A 24,250-nucleotide genomic window follows, 5' to 3' on the forward strand; every position below is an offset into this window, starting at 1 on the left:
AGAGAAGAGCTACACCTTGGGGGAGAGCATTGATGGTAATGGTCAGATTCCTCTCCAGCTTCTCACCCATTCTAATCCTCCAAGTTTCCTATTCAGCCAACACACTCACCTCCTTAAACCCCAGATCTTATGAATAAACACTGTGTAACAATGCCTAGAAATAGTTAGCATTATTGTGACAGCCATGGCTGGGCACTTGGTTCCTATATAATAAATTCACATGTTCAGAATTCTCTTCAACTTTGAATGTGATCATGGCTGTATGCCATCTTGCCTAACTGGTCACACACCATCTGTCTGCTCCTCGAGGGCACGAATTCAAGCCAGGAGAAAATGAGTCTAATACATGCAGAAATGTACCCGATAATTATTCCAGAGCTGAGTCCCTGATAGAAGCAGTACTCAGGGCCTCTCTCCCCGAAAGGCAGCTCATCGACAGCCTGAGGACCTTGTCCCTCAGCACCAGACATGGTTCAACATTGCTCATGCTACTCAAATATCCCTTAGAAATAATGTGGGCTCTTTTCTTGAGATTGTTAACTACTTTGCTTCTCTGGTTCCACTGTACGTGCAGGTGCAGAACCTAACAGGTACCCTAATATCCTAGGTGTGATACACCATGCATGGCTTGCATGTCAGTCGTGACAGATTCAGGGACAGTGTGGCATTCCCATCTAACTTAGACATGAATGTATCATTTCCATGTTAACCTCTGAGTGAATTCTGCTACCAAGAAGGAGTCTGATTAAAGAAACAGCAAAGCATTACATAGAAACTGCACACTGCCCAGGCCCAATCTACACTTCTGCCCAGCCCTGTGAGGTCAGCCTTTCTCCAGAGCTCTGGTGTCTGAGGGTGTGACAGCTGTTTTCTGCTTCAGGAGAAACGGAAGCCAGAGTTCTTGAAGGGCCTCCCAGGTCAGTTGAAACTCTACTCTGAGTTCCTGGGCAAGTGGCCATGGTTTGCAGGGGATAAGGTAAAGAGGGTAACTGGTGAGGAGAAGGAGGAAGGGAAGAGGAGGAGGAGAAGGAGGAGCTGCTATTCTTCCCAGGCTACCAGGTCCCATCCCACTGACCCCACCTCCTGCAGATCACCTTTGCGGATTTCCTTGTCTATGATGTCCTGGACCAGCACCGTATGTTTGAGCCCACGTGCCTGGATGCCTTCCCCAACCTGAAGGACTTTGTGGCCCACTTTGAGGTGATGTCCTGATCCTCTTTCTTCTTAGATGTCCTTAGATCCCCTTTCCAGGATACTTCCCTGGTCCTGAGGGTTAAAAGAATAAGAAAGATCTATTGAGCCCTGGCTTTCTGCCAGGACCCATGTTCAGCCTCTTATCCAACAACCTGGATAGAATTAGATGTCCCCTGGACTGATAAGGGATCTGAGGCTGTGGAGGGCTGTTTGCTCAAGGTCCTAGCTCCGGCAGAGACTGTTCTGAGCTCCTGTCTGCCTTTGGCTTCTAAAGGCAGTATTCAGCGTCTCTCTGATTTGTGCAAAAGGGAAAGTCAGGGGCCTTTGTACAGCATGAATTTCCTGCCCAGGACTTGTGGTATGCAGAACATGTGAAGAATGTGTTTGTTCCTGCAACCATTGGGCAGAGACCAAAGTAGACTGATGTGCAGAACCAACACATACTCAGTGGCCACACCTGGCCTGCCGAATGATGCAATCAGCCATCTTCCTGTACCTCAGTGGTGATGATGGGCCTGATTTTGAAGGGTAGTTAGGTGTATTTTCTACATCTGTATTGTAGGAGGCTGCTCAGTCCTGAAATAACCACACAGAAACTGTATTAATTAAATAATTCTATTATAAAGCAGGAACCCCGAAGGATGGTCTCACCTTTCAGTCATTTTTCTGTGGGCCCTGCATGTCCAGTTCATACAGCATAACATCAAGCAGTCCAAGCAAGAGCAGTAAGGGTCACTGTGCAATAAGTGATTAATTAAAAGGTAAAACTTGTAAGATAAGAGAGGAGATTATTTTCTTTATTCATTAAAGACAAGGATTGATCAATCTGATAAGATTCAAATCCTTTAAGTCAGTCTTTATTAAACATTGACTCACATAAACAGACCAAAGGGTAAACTGTGCCTCAGCCACACCACAATTTCCATGACAAGAGTCTTCTTTTTTGGTTTGTTTTTGTTTGGTTTGTTTTTTTGTTTTTCTTTTAAATTTGTTTTTGATTTTTGGGGGAGGTTGCAAGGGCAGAGGGCTGATTCTAGGACTTGGGGAGATAAGTGGGATGGAATGCATGAGTATTAAATCCATAAAGAATCAATAAAAGTTCAAACAACCAAGCAAACACACAAACAAACAAACAAACAAAAAGTTAACTCAAACACAAATGAAATAACAGGAAAAAGAGGAAGCTAAAGGAAATAGGATAAAAGTTAAGTGGGTAGACACAAATATCAAATGAGAGTAAGTGTGTGAGTGTGTGGTGTGTGTGCTTGGGCATAGGTGATCAGAGGTTGACAATATCAGATGTCCTTTTCAACCATTTTCTGCCTTTTTTTTTTTTTTTTTGAGATTTTTGTCTTACACTGAACCCGAAGCTCACTGATTTGACTAAAGTGTCTGGCTAGCGCCCTGCCTCCAGCTGGCACTGAAATCAACAGGCTGGCACTTCCTAGCCTGGCTTTTCCACGGGTACTGAGGACTGGACTCAGGCGGTTGAGCCTGTACTCTGCAAATACTCCACAGACTGGGCCATCCCTCCAGCCCCTCCTGTCTTTTCTGATTCCTCTGCTGGATGCCGTTCTGTAGAAGTCACACACGACATACAGTGAGTGGTTCTGGCCACGTCCCATGAACGTATTCCACCCACAATGACTGTGAAAAAGAGAAGACCAGACAACTCCAGCTTGGGCAAAGGACTTAAATGGCCTTGTCTTTTTCTTGAAAAGATATGCAAGTGTCTATAAACACATGAAAAATTGTTCAAAAATCACTTACCATTAGAGAAATATAGAACAAAGCTACATTCGATATCTGCCTGACACACATCTGATTCTTCACTGTCACTGTAGATGGTAATTATGTGAAGAAAGTAGAACATTTTTGCTTTGTCTTTGGGAATGTAAAATGCTACAGCTACTACTTTTCTCATAAAATAAAAGATAGAATTTCTTATGATGTACCAATTCCTTTTCTAGATATATACTCAAAAATTTAAGGTGTATATATATATGTGTGTGTATGTATATATAGTATGTGTGTAATGTATATGCACATATAATATATGATAAATATGCACCATATATAGTGGGTTAAAATCATAATTTTGACTTTTTTAGACAAAATTTCTCTATTTAGCTCTCAAACCAGCCTAGAATTATTTGTGTAGCCCAGGCTGGCCAAGACTTGTAATCTTCTTGCCTAAGCTTCCTGAGTCCTTAGGATTATAGGTATGTGGTAGCATGGCCAGTTCAAATAAGCATTTGTATGTTCATGTTCAAAGAAGCATTATTCCAATGAATAAAATATGAATGCAACCCGTGAACCCTTTTGCAATTGAATGCAAAAAGAAAATGCAGTATAGAATTACTGAAGAATAGTTTTCAGTGTTAAAGAGGAGGGCTATTTTGACACGTGATAAAACTTAGATGAAACTTGAGACATTAAAACTGGTTTAAAAAACAAAAGAAAACAAACAAAACCACCACCACAAACATTTTACAGTTCTGGTTATACTGCTTACTTTCCTTATCATTCTGACAAAATACTGGGCAGTGAACGACTTAAGCGCAAAAGGAGTTACTTAGGTTGACATTTCAGAAAGTTCAGCCCACAGTCCCTTGGCTCCATGTGCTAAGGCAGAATATTATGGTGGCCAGAGCATACGGAAGAGGCTGTTTTTCTCTTCTTGGTGGATAAAGCGGAGGGTGTGACAGAAAGGTTCACAGACTGAACATCTGCAGGGAACTGTTCCCAGGCATCTCCTCTTGCAGCTTCGGGTCACAGTCTAAATTTTCCACCACCTCAAAAGAGAGTGCCACCTCCTACTCAACTGTTCGCAATATGATCCGTATTGGAGCTGTAGCATATGAGGAAGTATATGCTCATAATATACTATTATGACTAGCATAATAGTCACCGGGATGGTGGCTTCTGGGGACAGGGAGCGCTGACAGCATCTCCAGCTTACCCTAGAGCCACAGCGTGAGGACAACTGCCAACATGAATGCACGTGGAGATACTGAACCGACACCATGGCAAATATGGTGCTATAGAATTGACCACAGTGAGAGAAAACAAAGAACCATAGGCTCCCAGCGGTACCCACTCCCAAATTCAGATGTTCCCATGAAAAAGGCAAGCCGCTCTAAGCCAGAGGCTGCGTTAGATTTGAAATTTTAAGTGTGATTATTAAAAGAATCAAGAGTAACTTTGTTCTCGTTCCCAAGGATAAAATAAATGAGGCGGTTGCAAACGAAAAAGCTCTCCGAACACTGTGTTCACAGTTAGGAGAGATAAAAATATCCACTTGAAGGTCTCTGCTGAAAGCCGCATAAGACGGATGCTACAGATTGAGGCAACAACACATGATTTGTGTGGCTGCACTCCGTGGGCTCCCTCCATTCTGTAAGCCTCTGTCTCTCTAGGATGGGGGAGGGGGGACAGGCTTTCTTAAAAACAAACAAACCAAAGGGGTGGGAGAACCGGCTCAGAGTTGGCTTGGTTAGTCTGGTCTCACTGTTTGCTACCCTTCTTTGCCTATTTTCCCCTATTCCATGGTATCAGTGGAGGAGGATTCAGTCCAGCAATCTGCCAGGGAGAGTCCAGGAGACTGAGCCTCTCTACTCTGTGGAGTCTTTCAGGATCTCAGCTTCCTTCTTTAGGGTACTTTCTCCTTGTTAGGTTTTCAGGTTCAAGAGGAGAAGGGGGCACTGACCCTTAAGCAAGAGTTTTGCTAACCACTGGCAGGCAGGCAGGCAGGCAGGCAGCAAAACACAGTAGGGGTCTGAAGAAGTTTCAGGCTCCTCCCTCTAGGCAGGCAGAGCCTGTTCCTTTAAGATCCCTGGAGAGGGGAGTAAAGAGGAAGGGCTGTAACTCAAGAAACCAGGTCCAAGGTCGGTTGGTAAATAGACTAAGATACATGATTATTTTCTGGTGCAAACAAGTGCTTGAAAGTCCCAAGGACATTTCTGGACAAGGGCTTCTCAAAGAACAAAGGGACCTAGTAAGAACACAATAGGACAATGGTCCTGTCTTGCTTGAAGTCCTCCATTTAGGGCCTTGCTACCTGAGGGTCCCTTTACCAGGGAAGGGAAGACTTGTGCCCTGCCCATGTGCCCTGACACTCCTGTTCTTAGAAGAAGCTGTATCTCAATTTGAGAGAGAGAGAGAGAGAGAGAGAGAGAGAGAGAGAGAGAGAGAGAGAACACAGGCAAAGGTAGAAGTTCCCAACATGTAGAGGGGACGAGGAGCAACTTATTGGCAATATGCCATAACCAGGCACAGGGTCACCTAGAATGATGTCATCTTGTATGAGAGGGGCTGGCTGCCAATTGCAGGGGTGGGGGACGGGGGAAGTCAGAGGCTGTCGCTTAAACATACCAGAGGAGAAATACTGGGCGTCAGTCGTGTTGGCTACACGTGGACAGACAGACATTTTGAAGAACCACGCTGAGATTATCTCCAGTCAGACGGCAGGAACCTGTTTACCCCAGACTTTCCGCAGCATCTCACGCCCCCTGCTGGACAGGGCCAGGCAGGGTTTGGATCCTGCACACAGGCCCTATGTCACCTCTGACCTTGTTGAAGTTACTTACAGCCCAGTTCATTCCACATGCTGTTCACCGCACTGTGATTCGTCACTGTCAGACAGAGTGGATTCTCCACAGACTGAATCTTCGGCTCCCAGAGAGCAGAGTATGCGTCTAGAACTCTCTAGAACTTCTTCTGCCTGTGGCCTGTACCACAGCCTTGTTCCAGCTGGTTCAGATATTCTCTGTACTTACGGAATTAACAGGTTCAGTCAAGGAGAGCAGTTCATGATGAAGGCTGGACATGGAGCCCTTGACTTCCTCTGCTCACCTGTTACCTGGGGCTGCCTGTTCAGATCTATCAGTGAGTTTTCTAATACACAGCCCACGGGCAGTCAGAGGACATCTCTCTCTTTCTCTCTCTCTCTCTCTCTCTCTCTCTCTCTCTCTCTCTCTCTCTCTTCCCTCTCAGCCTCAGTTATTCCCCAACTTCACAGAAATGGTCAAGTATTTACTGCGTCTCTGCCTCCCCACTGAGTTAATTTTTAACTTCATGACCCCGAGCCCCCTGAGCTGTATATATGTGTTCCTGTGTGTGCACATGCATACACATGTACGTGGCAGTTAGAAGTTGACATCTAGTGTCTTCATCAATCCCTTTATGTGTGGTGTTTGAGATGGCTCTCTCCCAGATCCCGGAGTCTGCTGAGTCAGCTGGACTGGCAGCAAGAGCCTGCTAGAGCCTCATGCCACTGCCTCCCTAGCACTGGCTCTTATAAAAACCTTCACGTAAGGGTTAGCATTGAGATCCTAATGTTACTCTAGAAGATACTTATTAAGTGAACCATCCCTCCTGCCATCTTGTGTCTGTTTTAAACATTCATTTATCACTGATGCTAAGAACCTAGAAAAGGAAGCCTTGGCTCTCAGGTAACGTTGGTAGGGTTTTGTCTTTGAGGTTTTACCACGATGCTACAATGACTTGGAAGACATTTGAGCCACCCTCTTGTACCAAAACACACACGAGTCATGGGCTGGGCCAGGGCTGAAACCAGTGAACTGGGCAGCTGAGCGTTTGACTCTGAGGTCCTTGGGTCCTCTGCAGAGTCCGTCAAGGGCCTCTCTGGACAGAATCCTGTTGTCCCTTAGAATCAGAAGAGGTGTCTGGTCCCTCCTGGTGACTGTGCTGTTGAGTTCAGGGTTCTGTCCATGATGGTAGAACCCTTTCAATATCACAAGCCCTCTGTATCTGATTCTTGAATTCTTAGAACTAATTCACAAATAAGACCAAAGTACTCATTATTTTATATAGTAACTAACTTGTTGATCAAGGGGCTGGGTCCCAGTGGTGATTTGAATGAGAATGGCCCCATAGGCTCATATGTTTGGGTGCTTGGCCCCCAGTTAGTGGAACTGTTTGGGAAGGATTAGGAGGTGTGACCTTGCCGGAGAAGGTGTGTCACTGGGGGGGTCTGCTTAGAGATTTCAAAAGCTCATGCTGTTTCTAGTTAGCTCTCTTTCTGCCTCCTGCTTGTAGATCAGATGTAAGCTCTCAGCTACTGCCCCAGCACCATGCCTGCCTGTCTGGTTATCTGCTGCAATGTCCCTCGCCATGATGATCACAGGCTCCCCCTCTGAAACTGTAATCCTTCATTCAAGGTTCTCTTCTGTAAGTTGCTGCGAAGTTGTTGTAAAGAGACACCATGCCCAAGGCAACTATTATAAAGGAAACATATAATGGGGCGGGGGGGGAGGCTCTTTTACAGTTTCAGAGGTTCAGTCCATTATCATCATGACGGGGAACATGACGGCATGCAGGCAGACATGATACTGGAATGGAGAGTGCTACATCTTGATTCAGGGGCAACAGGAAGTCGACTGACTGTCACACTTAGTGAAGCTTGAGAAAAGAGACTTCAAAGTCCACCCTCACAATGACACACTTCCTCCAACAAGGCCACACCTCCTAATAGTGTCACTCCCTTTGGGGGCCACTTTTGTTCAAACCACCACAGTTGCCTTGGTCTTGGTGTTTGTCACAGCAATAGGGAAGTAGCTACGAAAGCCTCCCATGTCCCCCAAAAGAAACACAGAGACTGTCTGGGCCTGTCCCAGGGCGGTTCCACTTCTTTGCTCCCGTGCCTCCAGGCTGTGCGGACAATAAAGCCTGGAGTTTGTTACCCTGGCAGAGTTCTTTCTTCCAGTGATCGGGACAACAATAGACTCTCAGGTTGAGAGAGTGCCTTTTTATCCCTACGTTGAGATCTGAGCCTCACTGAATGACTGATTCCCACAGTCTAGGTGTGAAAACCCATCCACAAGGGAAAGAGAGGGGCAGAACGGGTCCTAGCTAGCTCATCTCCAGGGATGCTGCCAACTTCCTGAGGATCCAGCAGAGGGCAGAGGGAGGCCTGCCAATCATTTGTCTTTGGTATCTGAAAACCCAGACCCGCCTCCGGATTAGAGCTCCTGAGCTTGGATTGGCTTTCATTTCCACGGTCATGGTGGGCTGGGCTTTATGGTTGGGTGGTTGTCCCGTTTAGGGGCGGGGCAGAGCTGCTCTGGAAGCGCTCTCAGACACTTGATGCTGGGCACCGCTATCTGAAAGAGGAGTCTTTTCCGACCGTGGCCTGACTGCACAGTCTCCAAGGCTGGACTAGAAATCATGCCCGTGACTCTGGGCTATTGGGATATCCGTGGTGTGAGTGAAAGGTTGGGTCGCTAGGTGGGAAGAACCCAGGGTAGAACACAAAGGAAGATTCCCATGAGCCCTTTACCTGCCTCTGTCAGAAGCACCCTGCCCAGTCGCTCCTCTCCCCTAGCTTCCCTCCCTCTCTCCCACCTCTCTATTTAGTAAAAGGTAGGAAGGACGGCTTTCCTAGAGGAGGTGAAGGCACACATTTAGGATCTCACTAACTGTGTCTTTTGTTACCGGCCATCTCTCTCAGCTGGGTCACGCCATTCGCCTGCTCCTGGAATACACAGAGACAAGCTACGAAGAGAAGAGATATGCCATGGGGGACGGTAATGACACTCTTCTGGCCTGGTTCTTCCCCTGGCTCTGTCCATTGGTGCCCAGTGGCCTCTGCCTAGTTCCCTGATTCTCAGCTCCGTAGCTCTCCTACAGATGAACCCAGAGCATATCCCTTTTAGAAACCTCTTTGAGGGTGCAGTTTTGCTTTTCAATACAGGATCTTGGTTGTGGGATGTTGGCCCTTTTCTGCCTGTAATTGAGTGAGGTTTGCCCAGCACTGGCCTAGTGCTTTTGTAAGCCTTGGTGATATAAGGCCTCCAGCCCTTAAGGCCCTATTCAAACGCACAGCTCTGGGATGAAAGGGTTACTGGGTCAGACTGCATATCTCCTGCACCAGGGGAGCTGCCTTCCTTGGGACAGTTTTGGGAAAGGAGGCTTAGATGCAGGTGATCTTTTCTCACATCCTCTTGTCTACAGCTCCCGATTACGACCGAAGCCAGTGGCTGAATGACAAATTCAAGCTGGGCCTGGATTTTCCCAATGTAGGTGAAGGGAAGGAGAGGTTTGGAGAAGGTGTGGCGTCCTCACCTCATCTCCTTGCCTGGCTGAGGGGGTTTGGGGTCAGAGCTTCAGTTCTCCTGCTCCAGTTCCTGGTGGCTGCACAGTGTGTCTGTGATGGGCTGTGTCCCAGCTCTCTTCCGTTCAGTGTGTAGTGTGTTCATAGAAGGCACACTGAATGTCAGATCCCATGTCTGTCTCCACCCAGGGAAGGGATGATGGACCCCTCATCACATTTAACTATCCCTGCTTGTCCATCCAGCTGCCCTACTTAATTGACGGGCCCCACAAGATCACTCAGAGCAATGCCATCCTGCGCTACCTTGGCCGCAAGCACAACCTGTGTAAGTGGGGCTGGCTGCAGGGTGGGGCATGGAGGTCATCCCCCTGGGCTTGTCTGGGGCGGGGTGCTGAGGCTGAGTGTGCTGTGTGCTGCAGGTGGGGAGACAGAGGAGGAGAGAGTTCGTGTGGACATTGTGGAGAAACAGGTCATGGACACCCGCATTCAGATGGGCATGCTCTGCTACAGCCCTGACTTTGTGAGTTCCCACTCTATGGCATATGCTGGGTTTGCAGGAGCAGTTGAGGGCTTGTGTTCACATCCACACTTTTCCTCTGGAATTTGAACCCACCCATACTGATTTCCCAGGCTTTCCTATCCTACCAACGTGTTGAGCTACCAACTCACCCCATTTTGTCAATGAACACTGCGTATCAATTGCGAGAAGTTGCGAGGCATTGTCATGACACCCACGGTTGGAAACTCATTTCCTACATAGTGGATTCCTGGTTTCAGTTCTCTTCAACTTTGAGCTTGTTCCTCCTTGTCCAGTTCACACACCAACTACCACTCCTGGAGTTCAAAGATGAAAGTCAGAGTGAAAGAAGTCATGGGCATTCAGAAACAAACCCAACAGTTTTCCCACAGCTGAGTCCTCAGTAGTAGCAAAAATGAGGGCCATAGCTAAAAGACAGCTATGGTCAGCCGGAGAACCACTGTCCCTTTTGACATCTGACCCTATTCAATTGTATTTGCCCTACTCAATGTTTAAGGATTTTTCCTATTACCATGTCTTAGAATTCACTTCTTCTCTTCATTTGAAATGGTTAAATTTCTACTGGCCCTCTCAATCAAGAACACGAGATACCCATGAAGTCCTAGGTTAGATGTCAGTCGTGACAGATTCAGGGACAGTGTGGCATTGCCATCTAACTTCTGATCACCCCTGAGAGATGAGGCCTGTTAGCAGACAGGAGCCTAACCATGAAAACAGTGACACATCAGTGGGTGCAAGCCTGGTCTTAGGAAGGCGCCTGCTCCTTTGTAGAGACCCCTGAGGGCATTCTTCCTCCCTTGGGGCCTGAACGAGGGTGTGACAGCTGTTTTCTGCTTCAGGAGAAACGGAAGCCAGAGTTCTTGAAGGGCCTCCCAGGTCAGTTGAAGCTCTACTCTGAGTTCCTGGGTAAGAGGCCATGGTTTGCAGGGGACAAGGTAAAGAGGGTAAATGGGGAGGAGGAGGAGGAACCGCTATTCTTCCCCGTCTACCTGGTCCCATCCCACTGACCCCACCTCCTGCAGATCACCTTTGCGGATTTCCTAGTCTATGATGTCCTGGACCAGCACCGTGTGTTTGAGCCCACGTGTCTGGATGCCTTCCCCAACCTGAAGGACTTTGTGACTCGCTTTGAGGTGAAGTCCTGATCCTCCTTCTTCTTAGATGCCCTTTCCTTCCCCCTTTCTAGGATACTTCCCTAGTCCTGAGGGTTAAAAGAATAAGAAAGATCTATTGAGCCCTGGCTTTTTGCCAGGATGCATGTTCAGCCTCTTAGGTCTTTGGAGTCAATTTACCATTGCAACAACAACCTGGATAGAATTAGATGTCCCCTGGACTGATAAGGGATCTGAGACTGTAGAGGGCTGTTTGCTCAAGGTCCTAGGAGAAGCTGTTCTGGGCTCCTGGCTGCCTTTGACTTCTAAATATAACATTCAGTGCATCTCTGATTTGTGCAAAAGGGAAAGTCAGTCCTTTGTCCAGTCTGGGTTTCCTGCCCGGGACCTGTGTCATGCAGAATATGTAAAGAATGTGTTTGTTCCTGCAACCATTGGGCAGAGACCAAGGCAGATTGATGTGTAGAACCAAAGCATACTCAGTGGTCACACCTGGCCTGCAGAATGATATAATCAGTCTTGTTTCTGACTAGGGAAGCAGGGTAATCGCTTCCAGGGATGATTTTATCTTGAATTCTCTCGGTGGGTGTACTCTTTACTCTTGCCTCCCCATTTCTTTCATATCTTATGTTCCTCTATGAAACGAGGTCATACTTTTATTTCTATTCAGTTTCTTTGATTATCCTCTGTGTGTGGCCCAACAGGACATGCAAAAATGTTCCTCCATCCTGGGACTGGGAACAGCTGAAGCAGTAAGCATGGCAGAGATGCATGGGTGTGGCTTCTTGGGGGCTGGTAGCTCCGGCTCTCTGTTGGTCCTTAAAAATGATCTGTGCATTCTTTGCTGAGGTGCCCTGTAACACACTCTACTGAATCAGAGCTAGAGATGAGGTTAGCTGGGGCTCAGGGAGAGTTTGCTCAGGGCTCAAATGGAGAAGCTTCAGGTGAGCAGTTAGAGCTGGCCACTCCTTGCAGCCCACTTACCCCTCTCCGTTCACACTCGGGGTTTGCTGAATCCCTGGGTGGGATCTGGACTCTCTTCTAAGCCATATGTGCAAGTACTCAGGTCTTTGGGTTTTCTGGATCTTTGCTTCTTTTCATTATAGACATGACAATCTAGCTAGGAGTGACAGTGCCCTCTATGGGACGCAGGGGGAAGTGAAGAGAGTAGAGTGGCAGCCATAGAGCTGGACTGACCCTCTTAGCATTGGGAGAGTGAGGAAGTTTCTTAACCTCTGGGTACCTCTGCTTCCCTGCCTAATGGAGATGGTGGGGCTGATTTTGCAGGGTGGTTGGATGGATTTTCTGCATCTGGATTATAAACTCTCTTGGATGTTCCTAGAGTGAGTTTGCCCACCTGAGAGCCTGCTTTCTCCTTCCCACTCGTAGGGCCTGAAGAAGATCTCTGCCTATATGAAGAGCAACCGCTTCCTCCCGAGCCCTTTGTACTTAAAACAGGCCATGTGGGGTAACAAGTAGGACCTACACTGCTGGTGCTGGCAGGGAAGATCTGTCAGTGCCCCCGGTACCCTGGACATCAACGGGGCCGTAGCTAGCTTCCAGCAACTTCTGTGCCCCCGTCCTGCATTTCTTTCTCTGTCTTTTTGTTACCTCTCTTTTACACAGATCCTTGCCTCCCCTTTTGCACAGCCTCTTTTCACTCAAGCCTTAAAATTTCAGCCCCCGTCCTTGGCAAAGACCCTTCCTTCTCTTACTTCTTTCTGTCATGTTTCTTACTAGACAGACAACCATTGTCTGTGCTTGGGGAAGCTGAGTTGTTGCCTAAAGATCCATATGGCCTGGTGTATAGGTTCAGTCCTCAGAGTGGGATGGCTGACCTTGTTTGATCTCTAGTAAAGTATGAGCCACTCTCGCTTCGTGTCCTGTCTTAGTTCCTGCAGTTCACATTGATGTGCAGCCTTTGTTCTGTTTTTCATAAGAACAGGTAGGTGATGGAAACATGGGGGGAGTTTGGCTTTCAGGCAGGCAAGAGGTAAGATCGTACACAGTGGTGGAAAATAAGGCTAATCTGTTAAGGGCACTTTTTGTTCTTGCACAAAACCTGGGTTTGGTTCCCACCACCCAAGCCATGAATGACCTGTAAGCCCGGTTCTAGGGAATCTGATGCTGTCTGTTGCCTCCTTAGACTCTCGAATACACTTAGTGCAGACACACATACATAAATAAATCTTTAAAAGAGAGAGATCACAATGTCCTCTGACGGTGTTCACCTGGGTTTCTTATAGGAGTCCCTCATCCATCATCCTGCAGTGTGCAATACCTCTATTGGCCATGTGCACCTCTAGGCCTGTGTCAGAAAGGTGCCGGGCTGATGGCCAGAGGGTGAGCAGGCTCCATGTTCAACATCTGGCCTCTCCTGGAAGTCATCTCTCTCTACAAGACATTTTGCCATTAATATTTCCTATTGTTGGTGATTGTGTTGTGGGATCTTCAACAAATCCAATCATCGCTCATTTAGGGTGGATCCTGGCCTTGTTGAAATGTATGACGGTGTCTGGCACATTGTTAATGTTCAGGAAATTGTGAAGGTTTCCTTTTAGAGATGTTTGTACCAGTGTTTGGAGGAAGAGCTCTGGAAATGCCAATGGTTCTGGAGAAGGCATAGAATGAGGTACAGCAGATTTTTTCCATGTGGAGGTGCTGTGGTCTGATCCAGAGACCCAGTTGAAGAACTTAAGAGGCTACAATTAAGCCGGGTGGTGGCAGCACACACCTTTAATCCCAGCACTCAGGAGGCAGAGGCTGGTGGATCTCTCTGGATATGAGACCAGCCTGGTCTCAAGTGCTAGGTCCAAGACAAGCTCCAAGCTACAGAGAAACCCTGTTTCAAAACAACAAACAGGGAAAAAAGGAGGCTTCAGTTTCCTTGGGCAACTGGAGATGGGCAGGTCTGTTTCCCAGGCCTTGGAGCAACCGTGGGTCACTAGAGGTACTGTTGGGTCACCTAAAGGGGTTGTCAGGTCACCCACAGCTGTAGTCAGGTACCCACAAAGGCACTGGGTTCACTGAAGAAGCATCCGATGAGCAGAATCCTTGAGGGTCGCCGGATTCCTGGATTCTGGCCTTTGGCAAGCCTTCCAGTCTATTATTAGGAACAGGTTGTAGGACAGATTCCTGGGCATTGTCCTTATGCCCAGTTCCAGCTGCTGCCTCCTACAGCAGTTGAGAAATAAGCACTCATAGACAGGATGTAAGGGTCACTGTGAAATAAGCGATTAATTAAAGGTAGAGCCTGTACGATCAGAGAAGAGATTATTCCCTTTACTCATTGAAGAGATCAGACCCCTTCTAAGCCAACCTTCATTAAACACACACTGAAGCCCAGATGCAACAACAGCAGGAAAACGAGAAGTTAATGGGCGTATATAAAAGTGAAGAAGACAGAAATATTAAACGAGATTAATATTGTTTTTGTCTATAGCACAAGCTAAAAAACACTTTTCGTGAATAGCCCTGGCCACGTGTGCATGTGCGCATGTGCACATGTGCCTGGACATGCAGGACAGCGGTTGACATCAGGAATCTTCTTCAGGCTCTCTTAAGATCTCTCACTGAACCTGGCACTCACTGGTTTGAGTAAGTCTACAGAGTCAGTCCAGAGAGTCTCCATCTACCCAGCTTGGGGAGTCGAAATTCTTATCACAGCAACGCTAGGCTTAACAACTCAGGTCCTTGTACTTGCATGACATACGAGTGCTTTGTAGACGGAGTCACCTCCCGCTCCTTTCCTGGGTCATTTTTAGTATCATGTAATGAATCGATCTGGCTGTGCTCTGATGAACATACCTGCAGACACAGGCTACTGGAGCAAACAAAAGACCAAATAACTCAAACCAGGGCAAAAGACTTGAACAAACATTTTTTTAGAGGAGATGTACAATTGACAATAAACACATAAAAGTTGCTCAAAATCACTAATCACTGAGCAAACAAAACTACATTGAAGATTTGCCTCACACACCAAATTCGCCATTGTCAAGCAGTCTTTGTCAAGATGGCAGACCTGGTGATTACGTGGGGTAATTGGAAGGGTTTTGCCTTGCCCCTAAGAATGAAAATGTTACAGCTACTGTGGAAATTAGACTGTTAGTTATTATTTCCTTTTAAAAAAAGAATTACTATATGATACACTCATTCCTTTTCAGGATGCATATGCAAAGTAATTTGAAGTTCACAAATACACACATATACATACATGTTATGCACGTGTGTATATATGTATGTGTGGCCCCATGTGCTTAGCAGAATATTATGACTGTCAGAGCACATGGTAGAGACTATCTTCACTTCTGGGTAGATGTGAGGCAGACAGTGTGACAGGAAGGGGCCTGGGTCCTCTGCAAGAACTGTCCTCAGTTTATCTTCTCTATTGGGGAGCCCAGGGGACTGAGCAACTCGACTCCATGGAGTCTTTCAGGGTCTCAGCCTCCTTTCACCCATGCTCCCTCCATTCCCTAGGGTGCTTCCTCTTTGTTGGGGTTTAGGGTTTGAGATGTGAAAGCAGCTCACGAGGGAAGCGTTGAGCCAAACTGGTCTCAGGCCAGACATGCCAGACATTATCAACACCCACAGGAAGGGAGGAAGCACAGCATGGTGGGGTCTGAAGTGTGGAGTTCTGGGCTTTCAAGGATTCTTGTGACGACAAACTGGGAGAGGGAAGTGACGTTATAGGGGAAAACGGGTTTAAGGCCAACTGATACCCCCTAGCCAAACTAAGAGAGATTGTGTGTTCTTGTATTTCTTGTTGAAACGTCCCTAGGACATTTCTGGATAAGGGTTTCTGGAAGAACAAAGGGCCTCGTCAATTTGTGAGAGGACACTGGTCACTTGTAATCCTTCTCCATTCAGGGCTATGCTATCTGGAAGGGCCCTTGGGGAGGGAGAGACACGCTCCATGCCTGGGTGCTCGGACTGGCACTCCTGTCCTTAGATGAAGTGATATCTAAAGTACAGGAAGGAGAGAGCAAAAACAAGTTCAAACCAAGACAAGAGATTCCCCTTCTACAAGTGAGGCAGAGATCAGACACATCCCGTGGTTGAGGTCGTGTGCTATGGCCAGTCACAAGATCACCTAAAATGGTGCCATCTTCTGCTCTATGGAACAAGGCACAGTGTGTTGTGAATAGGACAGGCTGCGAGTTGTGGGGGACAAGCTAGGCATAGGTTCACAGAAAGACTTCACGCTTTCTAAGATCTATTTGGCTCTGGTTCTGATACAGGAAAAGCCTTGGTGATTGTGCAGACGCTGGCACGGCTATGGGAGGATGGACTGGAGACCTGAGGGCTACATACAGCCTGAGGCCTGCAGCTCTAGAGCTCTGAACGCTGTAGGGATTATCTGAGCCGGCTCTCCTGGTGAGATGGAACAAAACGCATCCAGTGCCCACGGTCCTCTGTAGCAGGGCTGGGTATGGGGCAGCTTGGGGCACAGTGAGATTGGCCTGAGGTTCCACATAGAGCAGGTTGAACCTCTACTTTCAGGAGTGATTAGAACTGGCTCAACCCTCCTGGCTGCCCCTCCTCCCCTTGTGCATGTCATCCAGGGTTTATGAGATCAGTTGTTGAGGTCTTTGCCCTCTGGTGTGCTGCACTGGCCTGTTCTGGACCTCTTTGTCTTGTTACAGGTATTTTCTGTGTCAACCACCCAGGAGGATGTTCCCTGTGGAAAAGGAGCATGTCTGTGAAGACAGGGGGTGACGAGGTGTCCTGAAGGAGAAGAGGGGGGACTGGGCAGAGATGACACAGAATGGGAGCCCTAGAGCCAGGCTGACTCAGTTCCTGTCCCAGGGACCAGCTGCGTGAGCAGGAGAAAGCCACCTAACACCTCTGGACCTCAGCTTTTGCTGATAGCTAGTCACGGTCTGATAGAGCCTGCAGGATTATTAAGTGAGTTTTCTGACTCTCTATGTATTTACAACCCCTCCCACCGGCCAGGTCTCCCATTCTTTACAGGAAATTGGAGATTTCACTTCCCAGAGAGGCTGTATTAGCACCACAGGGAAAGGCTCCTCCTAGAGTGGAGTCCCACAGGCTTGAGCTCCTGCTAGCTCCTCACTCACAGGGCCTGGAGCAGACCCCACCTGCATGAAGACCAGTTGCTTCTCCCAGACCCATGCTCACAAAGATGGCCACTAAATACGGATGCTTGGGGCAACTCTTGGGGCCTCGGCAGAATTCGAGGTGGGGGTTAGACCCTCATTCTCCTTGTGAAGCTGGGTCCTCAGCTGCAGCCACTCCCCTCCAGCCCTGCACTGCCTTCTCTTTCACTTTTTCTTTCCTCTTCCTGACCTCAAGGTATCACCTGCCCTTCTTTTTGTCTCTGATCCCTGTCCCATTCTTGCCCTTTAAAGCCTAGGCTCCTTCTTTTCCTTCAACAAAGTGGCCTCCTGAAGTGACTGTCCTTGAGGCTGGCCTGACAGTCCTGTGTGGCACTGGCTGTGCAGTGCTGAGGAGCTTGGTATGCCCACCCCATCCTCGCTTGTGGTTACCTGCAGTGTTCCCCAGTGATGCCCCTGTATGGCTTTGTATGATTCCCATAAAGTTTGGGTCACACTTGCTATGGATGTCACACCAGCTTTCGCCATTGCCTCGAAGGATTGCCTGGTGACCTAATAGTGCCTGGTTCACAAGGATTTGAGAGGACTAAGAAGGGTACCCCTAGAGCAGGTGGCCTTCGCAAGGTGTCTAGAACATGAAGAGCACCTTCTGTGGCTGGAATCTTTTTCATGCCGTTGTGTTATTGAGATTTGCAAGTTATTAAATAAGGCCAAAAACATATATATCAGTGGGCTGGAGAGATGGCTCAGAGGTTATAACATTGTCTGCTCTTCCAAAGGTCCTGAGTTCAATTCCCAGCAACCACATGGTGGCTCACAACCATCTGTAATGGGGTCTGGTGCCCTCTTCTGGCCTGCAGGCATACACACAGCAGAATATTGTATACATAATAAATAAATAAATAAATATTAAAAATATTTCAGTACAACGATTTTGCAAATTAGGGAAGGTTTATTCTTCTTTAACTACATTTTTAACACAACGAAATAAAACCAACATAAACATAAAACCCGTTTTTAAAAAACTCATGATTGGAGTGAGTTGATGGCACATTCTAAGAGAGATAGGCATGGTGCTGTATGCTCTTAATCTCAGCACTTGGGAGTTGAGGCAGGAGAACTGAAGTTAATTCATGGCCACCCTGGGTTACCTAGAGTTCCAAGGCCAGCCTCTGAAGCCATCACAAACGAAGAAGAAGAAAAAGGAGAGGAAGAGGAAGAGGAGGAGGAGGAAGAGGAAGAGGAGGAGGAGGAGGAGGAGGAGGAGGAAGAAGAAGAAGAAGAAGAAGAAGAAGAAGAAGAAGAAGAAGAAGAAGAAGAAGAAGAAGAAGAAGAAGAAACATAAGACAAAGAAAACTTGTTCCTCAGGAATTTGGGGAATCAAGCCTTGCCGAGAGAAACATGTTCCATCAATTGTCATAAATTACAGGTCCACATGAATGGCCTGGCTGGGAGTTGGTGCAACAGAAATGAATATAAACCACAGCTCCTTCCGGGTCTTACTCACCCCCAGAATGGTGCTGGAGAGAAACAAAATGCGATCTTGGTTATAAGCTTTTATAGTCATTCTGGGAGGGGTCAGAGGTGGGGGTGGCCAGGGAGAACAAGTTTGGGGGAGAGCACCTGAACAAGGGAGCAGCTAGGGGGTCATAGGAGAAGAGTGTGTCTTTTTCTTTTATGAATTCTCTCAAAGGCTAGTATTATATCAAAATAAAAAAAACTAAAAAAAAATAGATAAATTTACCACACGATCCAGGGGACACACACACTCACCTAGTTGATGCAAATTTAATTAGAAAGATTTATCTTGCATGCATGACTATATTTACATTATCATGTTTTCCTGTTTTTCCTTTTTCATGTATTCACAATACAAGAGATAATTTTGTCCTCAGAGCACATTTGTCAAGGTTCCAGGCCTCCTGAACTGTCACCACTATGCAGTGCGGCTGACAGCTAGACAGGAGCCCAGCAGACCCATTGATCAATATCTGAGCTCAAGCTCCATTGGCTTTTACCTGGGGTGGGACTGTCCCGCCCCCCTGGACTCTGGTATTGATCAAAAATGGGGGTGGGAACTGGCGGTCTGAAAAACTGACAGAGGTAAGCCCAGATCTCTCCATTTCTGGCAGCTTTCAGAACGTCGAGGCTAGTCTGACACTGACCCTGTCCTTTCGGACCACAGCACCATGCCCATGACACTGGGTTACTGGGACATCCGCGGGGTAAGTGAGGGTCCTAAGACAGAGTAAGACTTGGAGGAGGCGTAAGGACACACGGGCAGTAGATGGGTTTGCCGGGGAAGATTGTCTTCCAGAAGGCAATCTGTGGAGGCATGCCATTTCAGTTGTGAGTGTGTGTGTGTGTGTGTGTGTGTGTGTGTGTGTGTGTGTGTGTGAGAGAGAGAGAGAGAGAGAGAGAGAGAGAGAGAGAAGAGAGAGAGACACACACAGAGATAGAGCGAGAAAGAGAGAGAGCGCATAGAAATGGTAAAATTAGGATAGAGAGGTGGGGACTCATCTGGAGGGGGTAAAGAATCTCACTATCTCTGATTGTCTGTCACAGCTGGCCCATGCCATCCGCCTGCTCCTGGAATACACAGATTCAAGCTATGAGGAGAAGAGATACACGATGGGCGATGGTGATTGCACTTTCCTAGTCCGATCCCTGCCCAACTCCTGCCCATTGCTGCCCAGTGGCCCATGCCTAGGCCCCTTGTTTCTCAGCTCTGCCTCTTCTTGTTGGAACTAGACTATACCCCCTTATAGAACCTTAACCGTGTAGTTTGCTCTACTAATGGAAGATGCTAAGAAAAGATTAGTGGGTCATCTGTAAATATAACTAGGTTCCATTCCCTTCAGCACTCGGCTAAAGATTTTGTAAGCTTTAGCGATGAAGGAGCCCACAGCCTTTATAGACTTATTTATCCTTGAAAACGTGCAGTGTGAGACTGCGTGAGTCAGCTTGCAGGTCTGCTGTCTCAGAGAGTCTTCAATTCCTTGGGAGGGTCTTGGGAAAGGGATCTGAACACATGGGTCCTTTGATTTCATGTTCCCTTGTCCACCACAGCTCCTGACTATGACCGAAGTCAATGGCTGAACGAGAAATACAAGCTGGGCCTCGACTTTCCCAATGTAGGTGCAGGGAAGGGAGGATTGAGGAAGGTTATTTTGTTCCTATTTTGCACAGATCAGGAGTTCCAGGCTTGGATTTCTCATCCGCCCGCCCCTGGTTGTCCACATCACTTTTTTGGTATGGGCTGTATCCCAGCTCTTCCACTCGTGTGCACTGTGTTCATGGAAAGTTTCCCATGCCAGGCACAGTGAGTGCCAGGCCCTGTGCCTGTCCTCACCCAAGGATGGTATGCTGGGACTGCATATAACCATCTGACCATCCCTGCTTGTCCATCCAGCTGCCCTACTTAATTGACGGGCCCCACAAGATCACTCAGAGCAACGCCATTTTGCGCTACCTTGGCCGCAAGCACAACCTGTGTAAGTGGGGCTGGCAGCAGGGTGGGGCATGGAGGTCATCCGCCTGGGCTTGTCTGGGGTGGGGTGCTGAGGCTGAGTGTGCTGTGTGCTGCAGGTGGGGAGACAGAGGAAGAGAGGATGCGTGTGGATATTGTGGAGAACCAGGTCATGGACACCCGCATTCAGATAGTCATGCTCTCCTACAGACCTGACTTTGTGAGTTCCCACTCTTTGGAATAGACTGGGTTTGCAGGAGGAGTTAAGGGCTTGTGTTCACATCCACACTTTTCGTCTGGAATTTGAACCCACCCATACTGATTTCCCAGGCTTTCCTATTCTACCAACATGTTGAGCTACCAACTCACCCTCATTTTGTCAATGAACACTGTATCAATTGCAAGAAGTTGCGAGGCATTGTCATGACACCCACGGTTGGAAACTCATTTCCTACATAGTGGATTCCTGGTTTCAGTTCTCTTCAACTTTGAGCTTGTACCTCCTTGTTCAGTTCACACACTAACTACCACTCCTGGAGTTCACAGATGAAAGTCAGAGCGAAAGAAGTCATGGGTGTTCAGAAACAAACCCAACAGTTTTTCCACAACTGAGTCCTCAGTAGTAGCAAAAATGAGGGCCTCTTGCTAAAAGGTAGCTTATGGTCAGCAGGAGGACCACTATCCCTTTTGAATCATACCCTGTTCAACTGTATTTGCCCTACTCAATGTTTGAGAATTTGTCTTTGTACCATCTCCTAGAACACACTTCTTCTCTTCTCTTGAAATGGTTAAGTACTTTGCTTTTCTGCTTCTACTGGCCCTCTCGATCAAGAAGCATGAGATACCCACGAAGTCCTAGGTTAGATGCCAGTTGTGACAGATTCAGGAGCAATGTGGCATTCCTACCTAACTTCTGATCACTGCCAAGAGATTAAGCCTGTTAGCAGACAGGAGCCTAACCGTGAAAACAGTGAGACATCAGATGGTGCAAGCCTGGTCTTAGGAAGGAGCCTGCTCCTTTGAAGAGCCCCGTGAGGCTATTCTTCCTCCCTTGGGGCCTGAACGAGGATGTGACAGCTGTTTTCTGCTTCAGGAGAAACAGAAACCAGAGTTCTTGAAGGGTCTCCCTGAGAAGATGAAGCTCTACTCTGAGTTCCTGGGCAAGCGGCCATGGTTTGCAGGGGACAAGGTAAAGAGGGCAATTGGTGAGGAGGAAGAGAATGAGGAGGAGGAGGAGGAGGAGGAGGAGAAGGAGGAAGGAAAGAGGAGGAGGTGAAGGAGGAGCTGCTATTCTTCCCAGGCTACCAGGTCCCATCCCACTGACCCCACCTCCTGCAGATCACCATTGCGGATTTCCTTGTCTATGATATCCTGGACCAGCACCGTATATTTGAGACCACGTGCCTGGATGCCTTCCCCAACCTGAAGAACTTTATGGCCCGCTTTGAGGTGAAGTCCTGATCCTCCTTGCCTTGGATGTCCTTTCCTTTCCCCTTTCTAGGATATTTCTCTAGTCCTGATAATTAAAAGAAGAATAAGAAGGATCTATTGATTCCTGGCTTTCTGCCAGGATGCATGTTCAGCCTCTTAGGTCTTTGGAGTCCGTTTATCATTGCAATAGTAATCTGGATAGAATTAGATGTCCCACTGGACTGATAAGGGATCTGAGACTGTGGAGGGCAGTTTGCTCATGATCCTGGCTCCAAGAGAGGCTGTTCTCAGCTCCTGGCTGCCTTTGACTTCTAAAGGCAGCATTCAGTGCATCTCTCTGATTTGTGCAAAAGGGAAAGTCAGGCCTTTGTACAGTCTGGGTTTCCTGCCCAGGACCTGTGGCATGCAGAATATGTGAAGAATGTGTTTGTTCCTGCAACCATTGGGCAGAGACCAAGGAAGACTGATGTGCAGAACCAAAGCATACTCAGTTGTCACACACGGCCTGCAGAATCTATAGTCAGTCATGTTTCAAACTAGGAATGCATGGTGATACCAGTCCACTCCCGGGGATGATTTTTTCTTGAGTTCTGTCGGTGGGTGTACTCTTTAAACTTGCCTGCCTGTCTTCTTTCATATCTTATGTTCCTCTATGAAACGAGGTCATATTTTTATTTTTATTCAGTTTCTTTGATTATCCTCTATGTGTGACCCAACAGGACATGCAAAAATGTCCCTCCATCCTGGGACTGGGAACAGCTGAAGCAGTAAGCATGGCAGAGATGCATGGGTGTGGCTTCTTGGGGGCTGGTAGCTCCGGCTCTCTGTTGGTCCTTAAAAATGATCTGTGCATTCTTTGCTGAGGTGCCCTGTAACACACTCTACTGAATCAGAGCTAGAGATGAGGTTAGCTGGGGCTCAGGGAGAGTTTGCTCAGGGCTCAAATGGAGAAGCTTCAGGTGAGCAGTTAGAGCTGGCCACTCCTTGCAGCCCACTTACCCCTCTCCGTTCACACTCGGGGTTTGCTGAATCCCTGGGTGGGATCTGGACTCTCTTCTAAGCCATATGTGCAAGTACTCAGGTCTTTGGGTTTTCTGGATCTTTGCTTCTTTTCATTAGAGGCATGACAATCTAGCTAGGAGTGACAGTGCCCTCTATGGGACACAGGGGGTAGTGCAGAGAGCAGAATGGCAGCCATAGAGGTGGACTGACCCTCTTAGCCATCAGAGAGTGAGGAAGTTTCTTAACCTCTGGGTACCTCTGCTTCCCTGCCTAATGGAGATGGTGGGGCTGATTTTGCAGGGTGGTTGGATGGATTTTCTGCATCTGGATTATAAACTCTCTTGGATGTTCCTAGAGTGAGTTTGCCCACCTGAGAGCCTGCTTTCTCTTTTCCATGCGTAGGGCCTGAAGAGGATCTCTGCCTATATGAAGAGCAACCGCTTCCTCCCGAGTCCTTTGTACTTAAAACTGGCCATATGGGGTAACAAGTAGGACCTACACTGCTGGTGCTGGCAGGGAAGATCTGTCAGTGCCCCCAGTACCCTGGACATCAACGGGGCCGCAGCTAGCTTCCAGAAACTTCTGTGCCCACGTCCTGCATTTCTTTCTCTGTCTTTTTGTTACCTCCCTTCTACACAAATCCTTGCCTCCCCTTTTGCACAGCCTCTTTTCACTCAAGCCTTAAAATTTCAGCCCCCGTCCTTGGCAAAGACCCTTTCTTCTCTTACTTGTTTCTGTCGTGTTTCTTATTAGACACACAACCATTGTCTGTGCTTGGGGAAGCTGAGTTGTTGCCTAAAGATCCATACTGCCTGGTGTATAGGTTCTGTCTTCAGAGTGGGATCACCCAACCCTTTTTGATCTCTAGTAAAGTATGAGCCATGCTTTCTTTGTGTCCTGTCTTATTTCCTGGCGTTCGCAAGAGGGGCTGCATTGATGTGCAGCCTTTGTTCTGTTTTTCATAAGAACAGGTAGGTGATGGAAACATGGGGGGAGCTGGGCTTTCAGGCAGGCAGGAGGTAAGATTATGCACAGGGTGGGAAGTATGGCTAATCTGTTAAGGGCACTTCCTGTTTTTGTATAAAACCTTGGTTTGGGTTCCCACCACTCTCGTGATGGTAAGCAATGACCTATAAGCCCAGTTCCGGGAATTTGATGCTGTCTGTTGCCTCCTTGAACTCTCAAATACACTTAGTGCAGACACACATACATAAATAAATCTTTAAAAGAGAGAGACCACAATGTCCCCTGATGGTGTTCACCTGGGTTTCTTATAGGAGTCCCTCATCCATCATCCTGCAGTGTGCAATACCTCTATTGGCCATGTGCACCTCTAGGCCTGTGTCAGAAAGG

The 24,250-nt window shown here is 47.6% G+C and overlaps 2 protein-coding genes across 9 annotated transcripts; both read left to right on the top strand.

The window, feature by feature from the left end:
- Positions 1 to 1,091: 1,091 nt before the first annotated feature.
- On the top strand, positions 1,092 to 12,791 carry LOC146891247 (glutathione S-transferase Mu 6). 6 transcript variants are annotated; one of them, XM_087897649.1, is made up of 9 exons: positions 4,483 to 4,593; positions 8,666 to 8,741; positions 9,169 to 9,233; positions 9,458 to 9,593; positions 9,688 to 9,788; positions 10,646 to 10,741; positions 10,829 to 10,939; positions 11,623 to 11,670; positions 12,308 to 12,791. In XM_087897649.1, the coding sequence occupies exons 2-9, from the start codon at positions 8,732 to 8,734 to the stop codon at positions 12,395 to 12,397; spliced, it is 657 nt and encodes a 218-aa protein (XP_087753775.1). In that variant the 5' UTR covers positions 4,483 to 4,593; positions 8,666 to 8,731; the 3' UTR covers positions 12,398 to 12,791. The 6 variants fall into 6 exon arrangements, with proteins under 6 accessions (XP_087753776.1, XP_087753775.1, XP_087753771.1 ...); XM_087897645.1 differs by lacking the exon at positions 4,483 to 4,593 and adding an exon at positions 8,261 to 8,418; XM_087897647.1 differs by lacking the exon at positions 4,483 to 4,593 and adding an exon at positions 8,261 to 8,418 and having other exon boundaries at positions 9,512 to 9,593.
- Positions 12,792 to 19,060: 6,269 nt separating this feature from the next.
- On the top strand, positions 19,061 to 23,784 carry LOC125406451 (glutathione S-transferase Mu 6). 3 transcript variants are annotated; one of them, XM_087897652.1, is made up of 8 exons: positions 19,061 to 19,220; positions 19,561 to 19,636; positions 20,065 to 20,129; positions 20,408 to 20,489; positions 20,584 to 20,684; positions 21,558 to 21,653; positions 21,765 to 21,913; positions 23,300 to 23,784. In XM_087897652.1, the coding sequence occupies exons 1-7, from the start codon at positions 19,185 to 19,187 to the stop codon at positions 21,888 to 21,890; spliced, it is 582 nt and encodes a 193-aa protein (XP_087753778.1). In that variant the 5' UTR covers positions 19,061 to 19,184; the 3' UTR covers positions 21,891 to 21,913; positions 23,300 to 23,784. The 3 variants fall into 3 exon arrangements, with proteins under 3 accessions (XP_087753778.1, XP_087753777.1, XP_087753779.1); XM_087897651.1 differs by having other exon boundaries at positions 21,803 to 21,913; XM_087897653.1 differs by lacking the exon at positions 20,065 to 20,129 and having other exon boundaries at positions 21,803 to 21,913.
- The last annotated feature ends 466 nt before the right edge of the window (positions 23,785 to 24,250 follow it).

The sequence above is a fragment of the Myodes glareolus genome, chromosome 17 (genome assembly GCF_982192425.1).
Source record: "Myodes glareolus chromosome 17, mMyoGla1.1, whole genome shotgun sequence".
In the NCBI taxonomy this organism is placed as follows: domain Eukaryota; kingdom Metazoa; phylum Chordata; class Mammalia; order Rodentia; family Cricetidae; genus Myodes; species Myodes glareolus.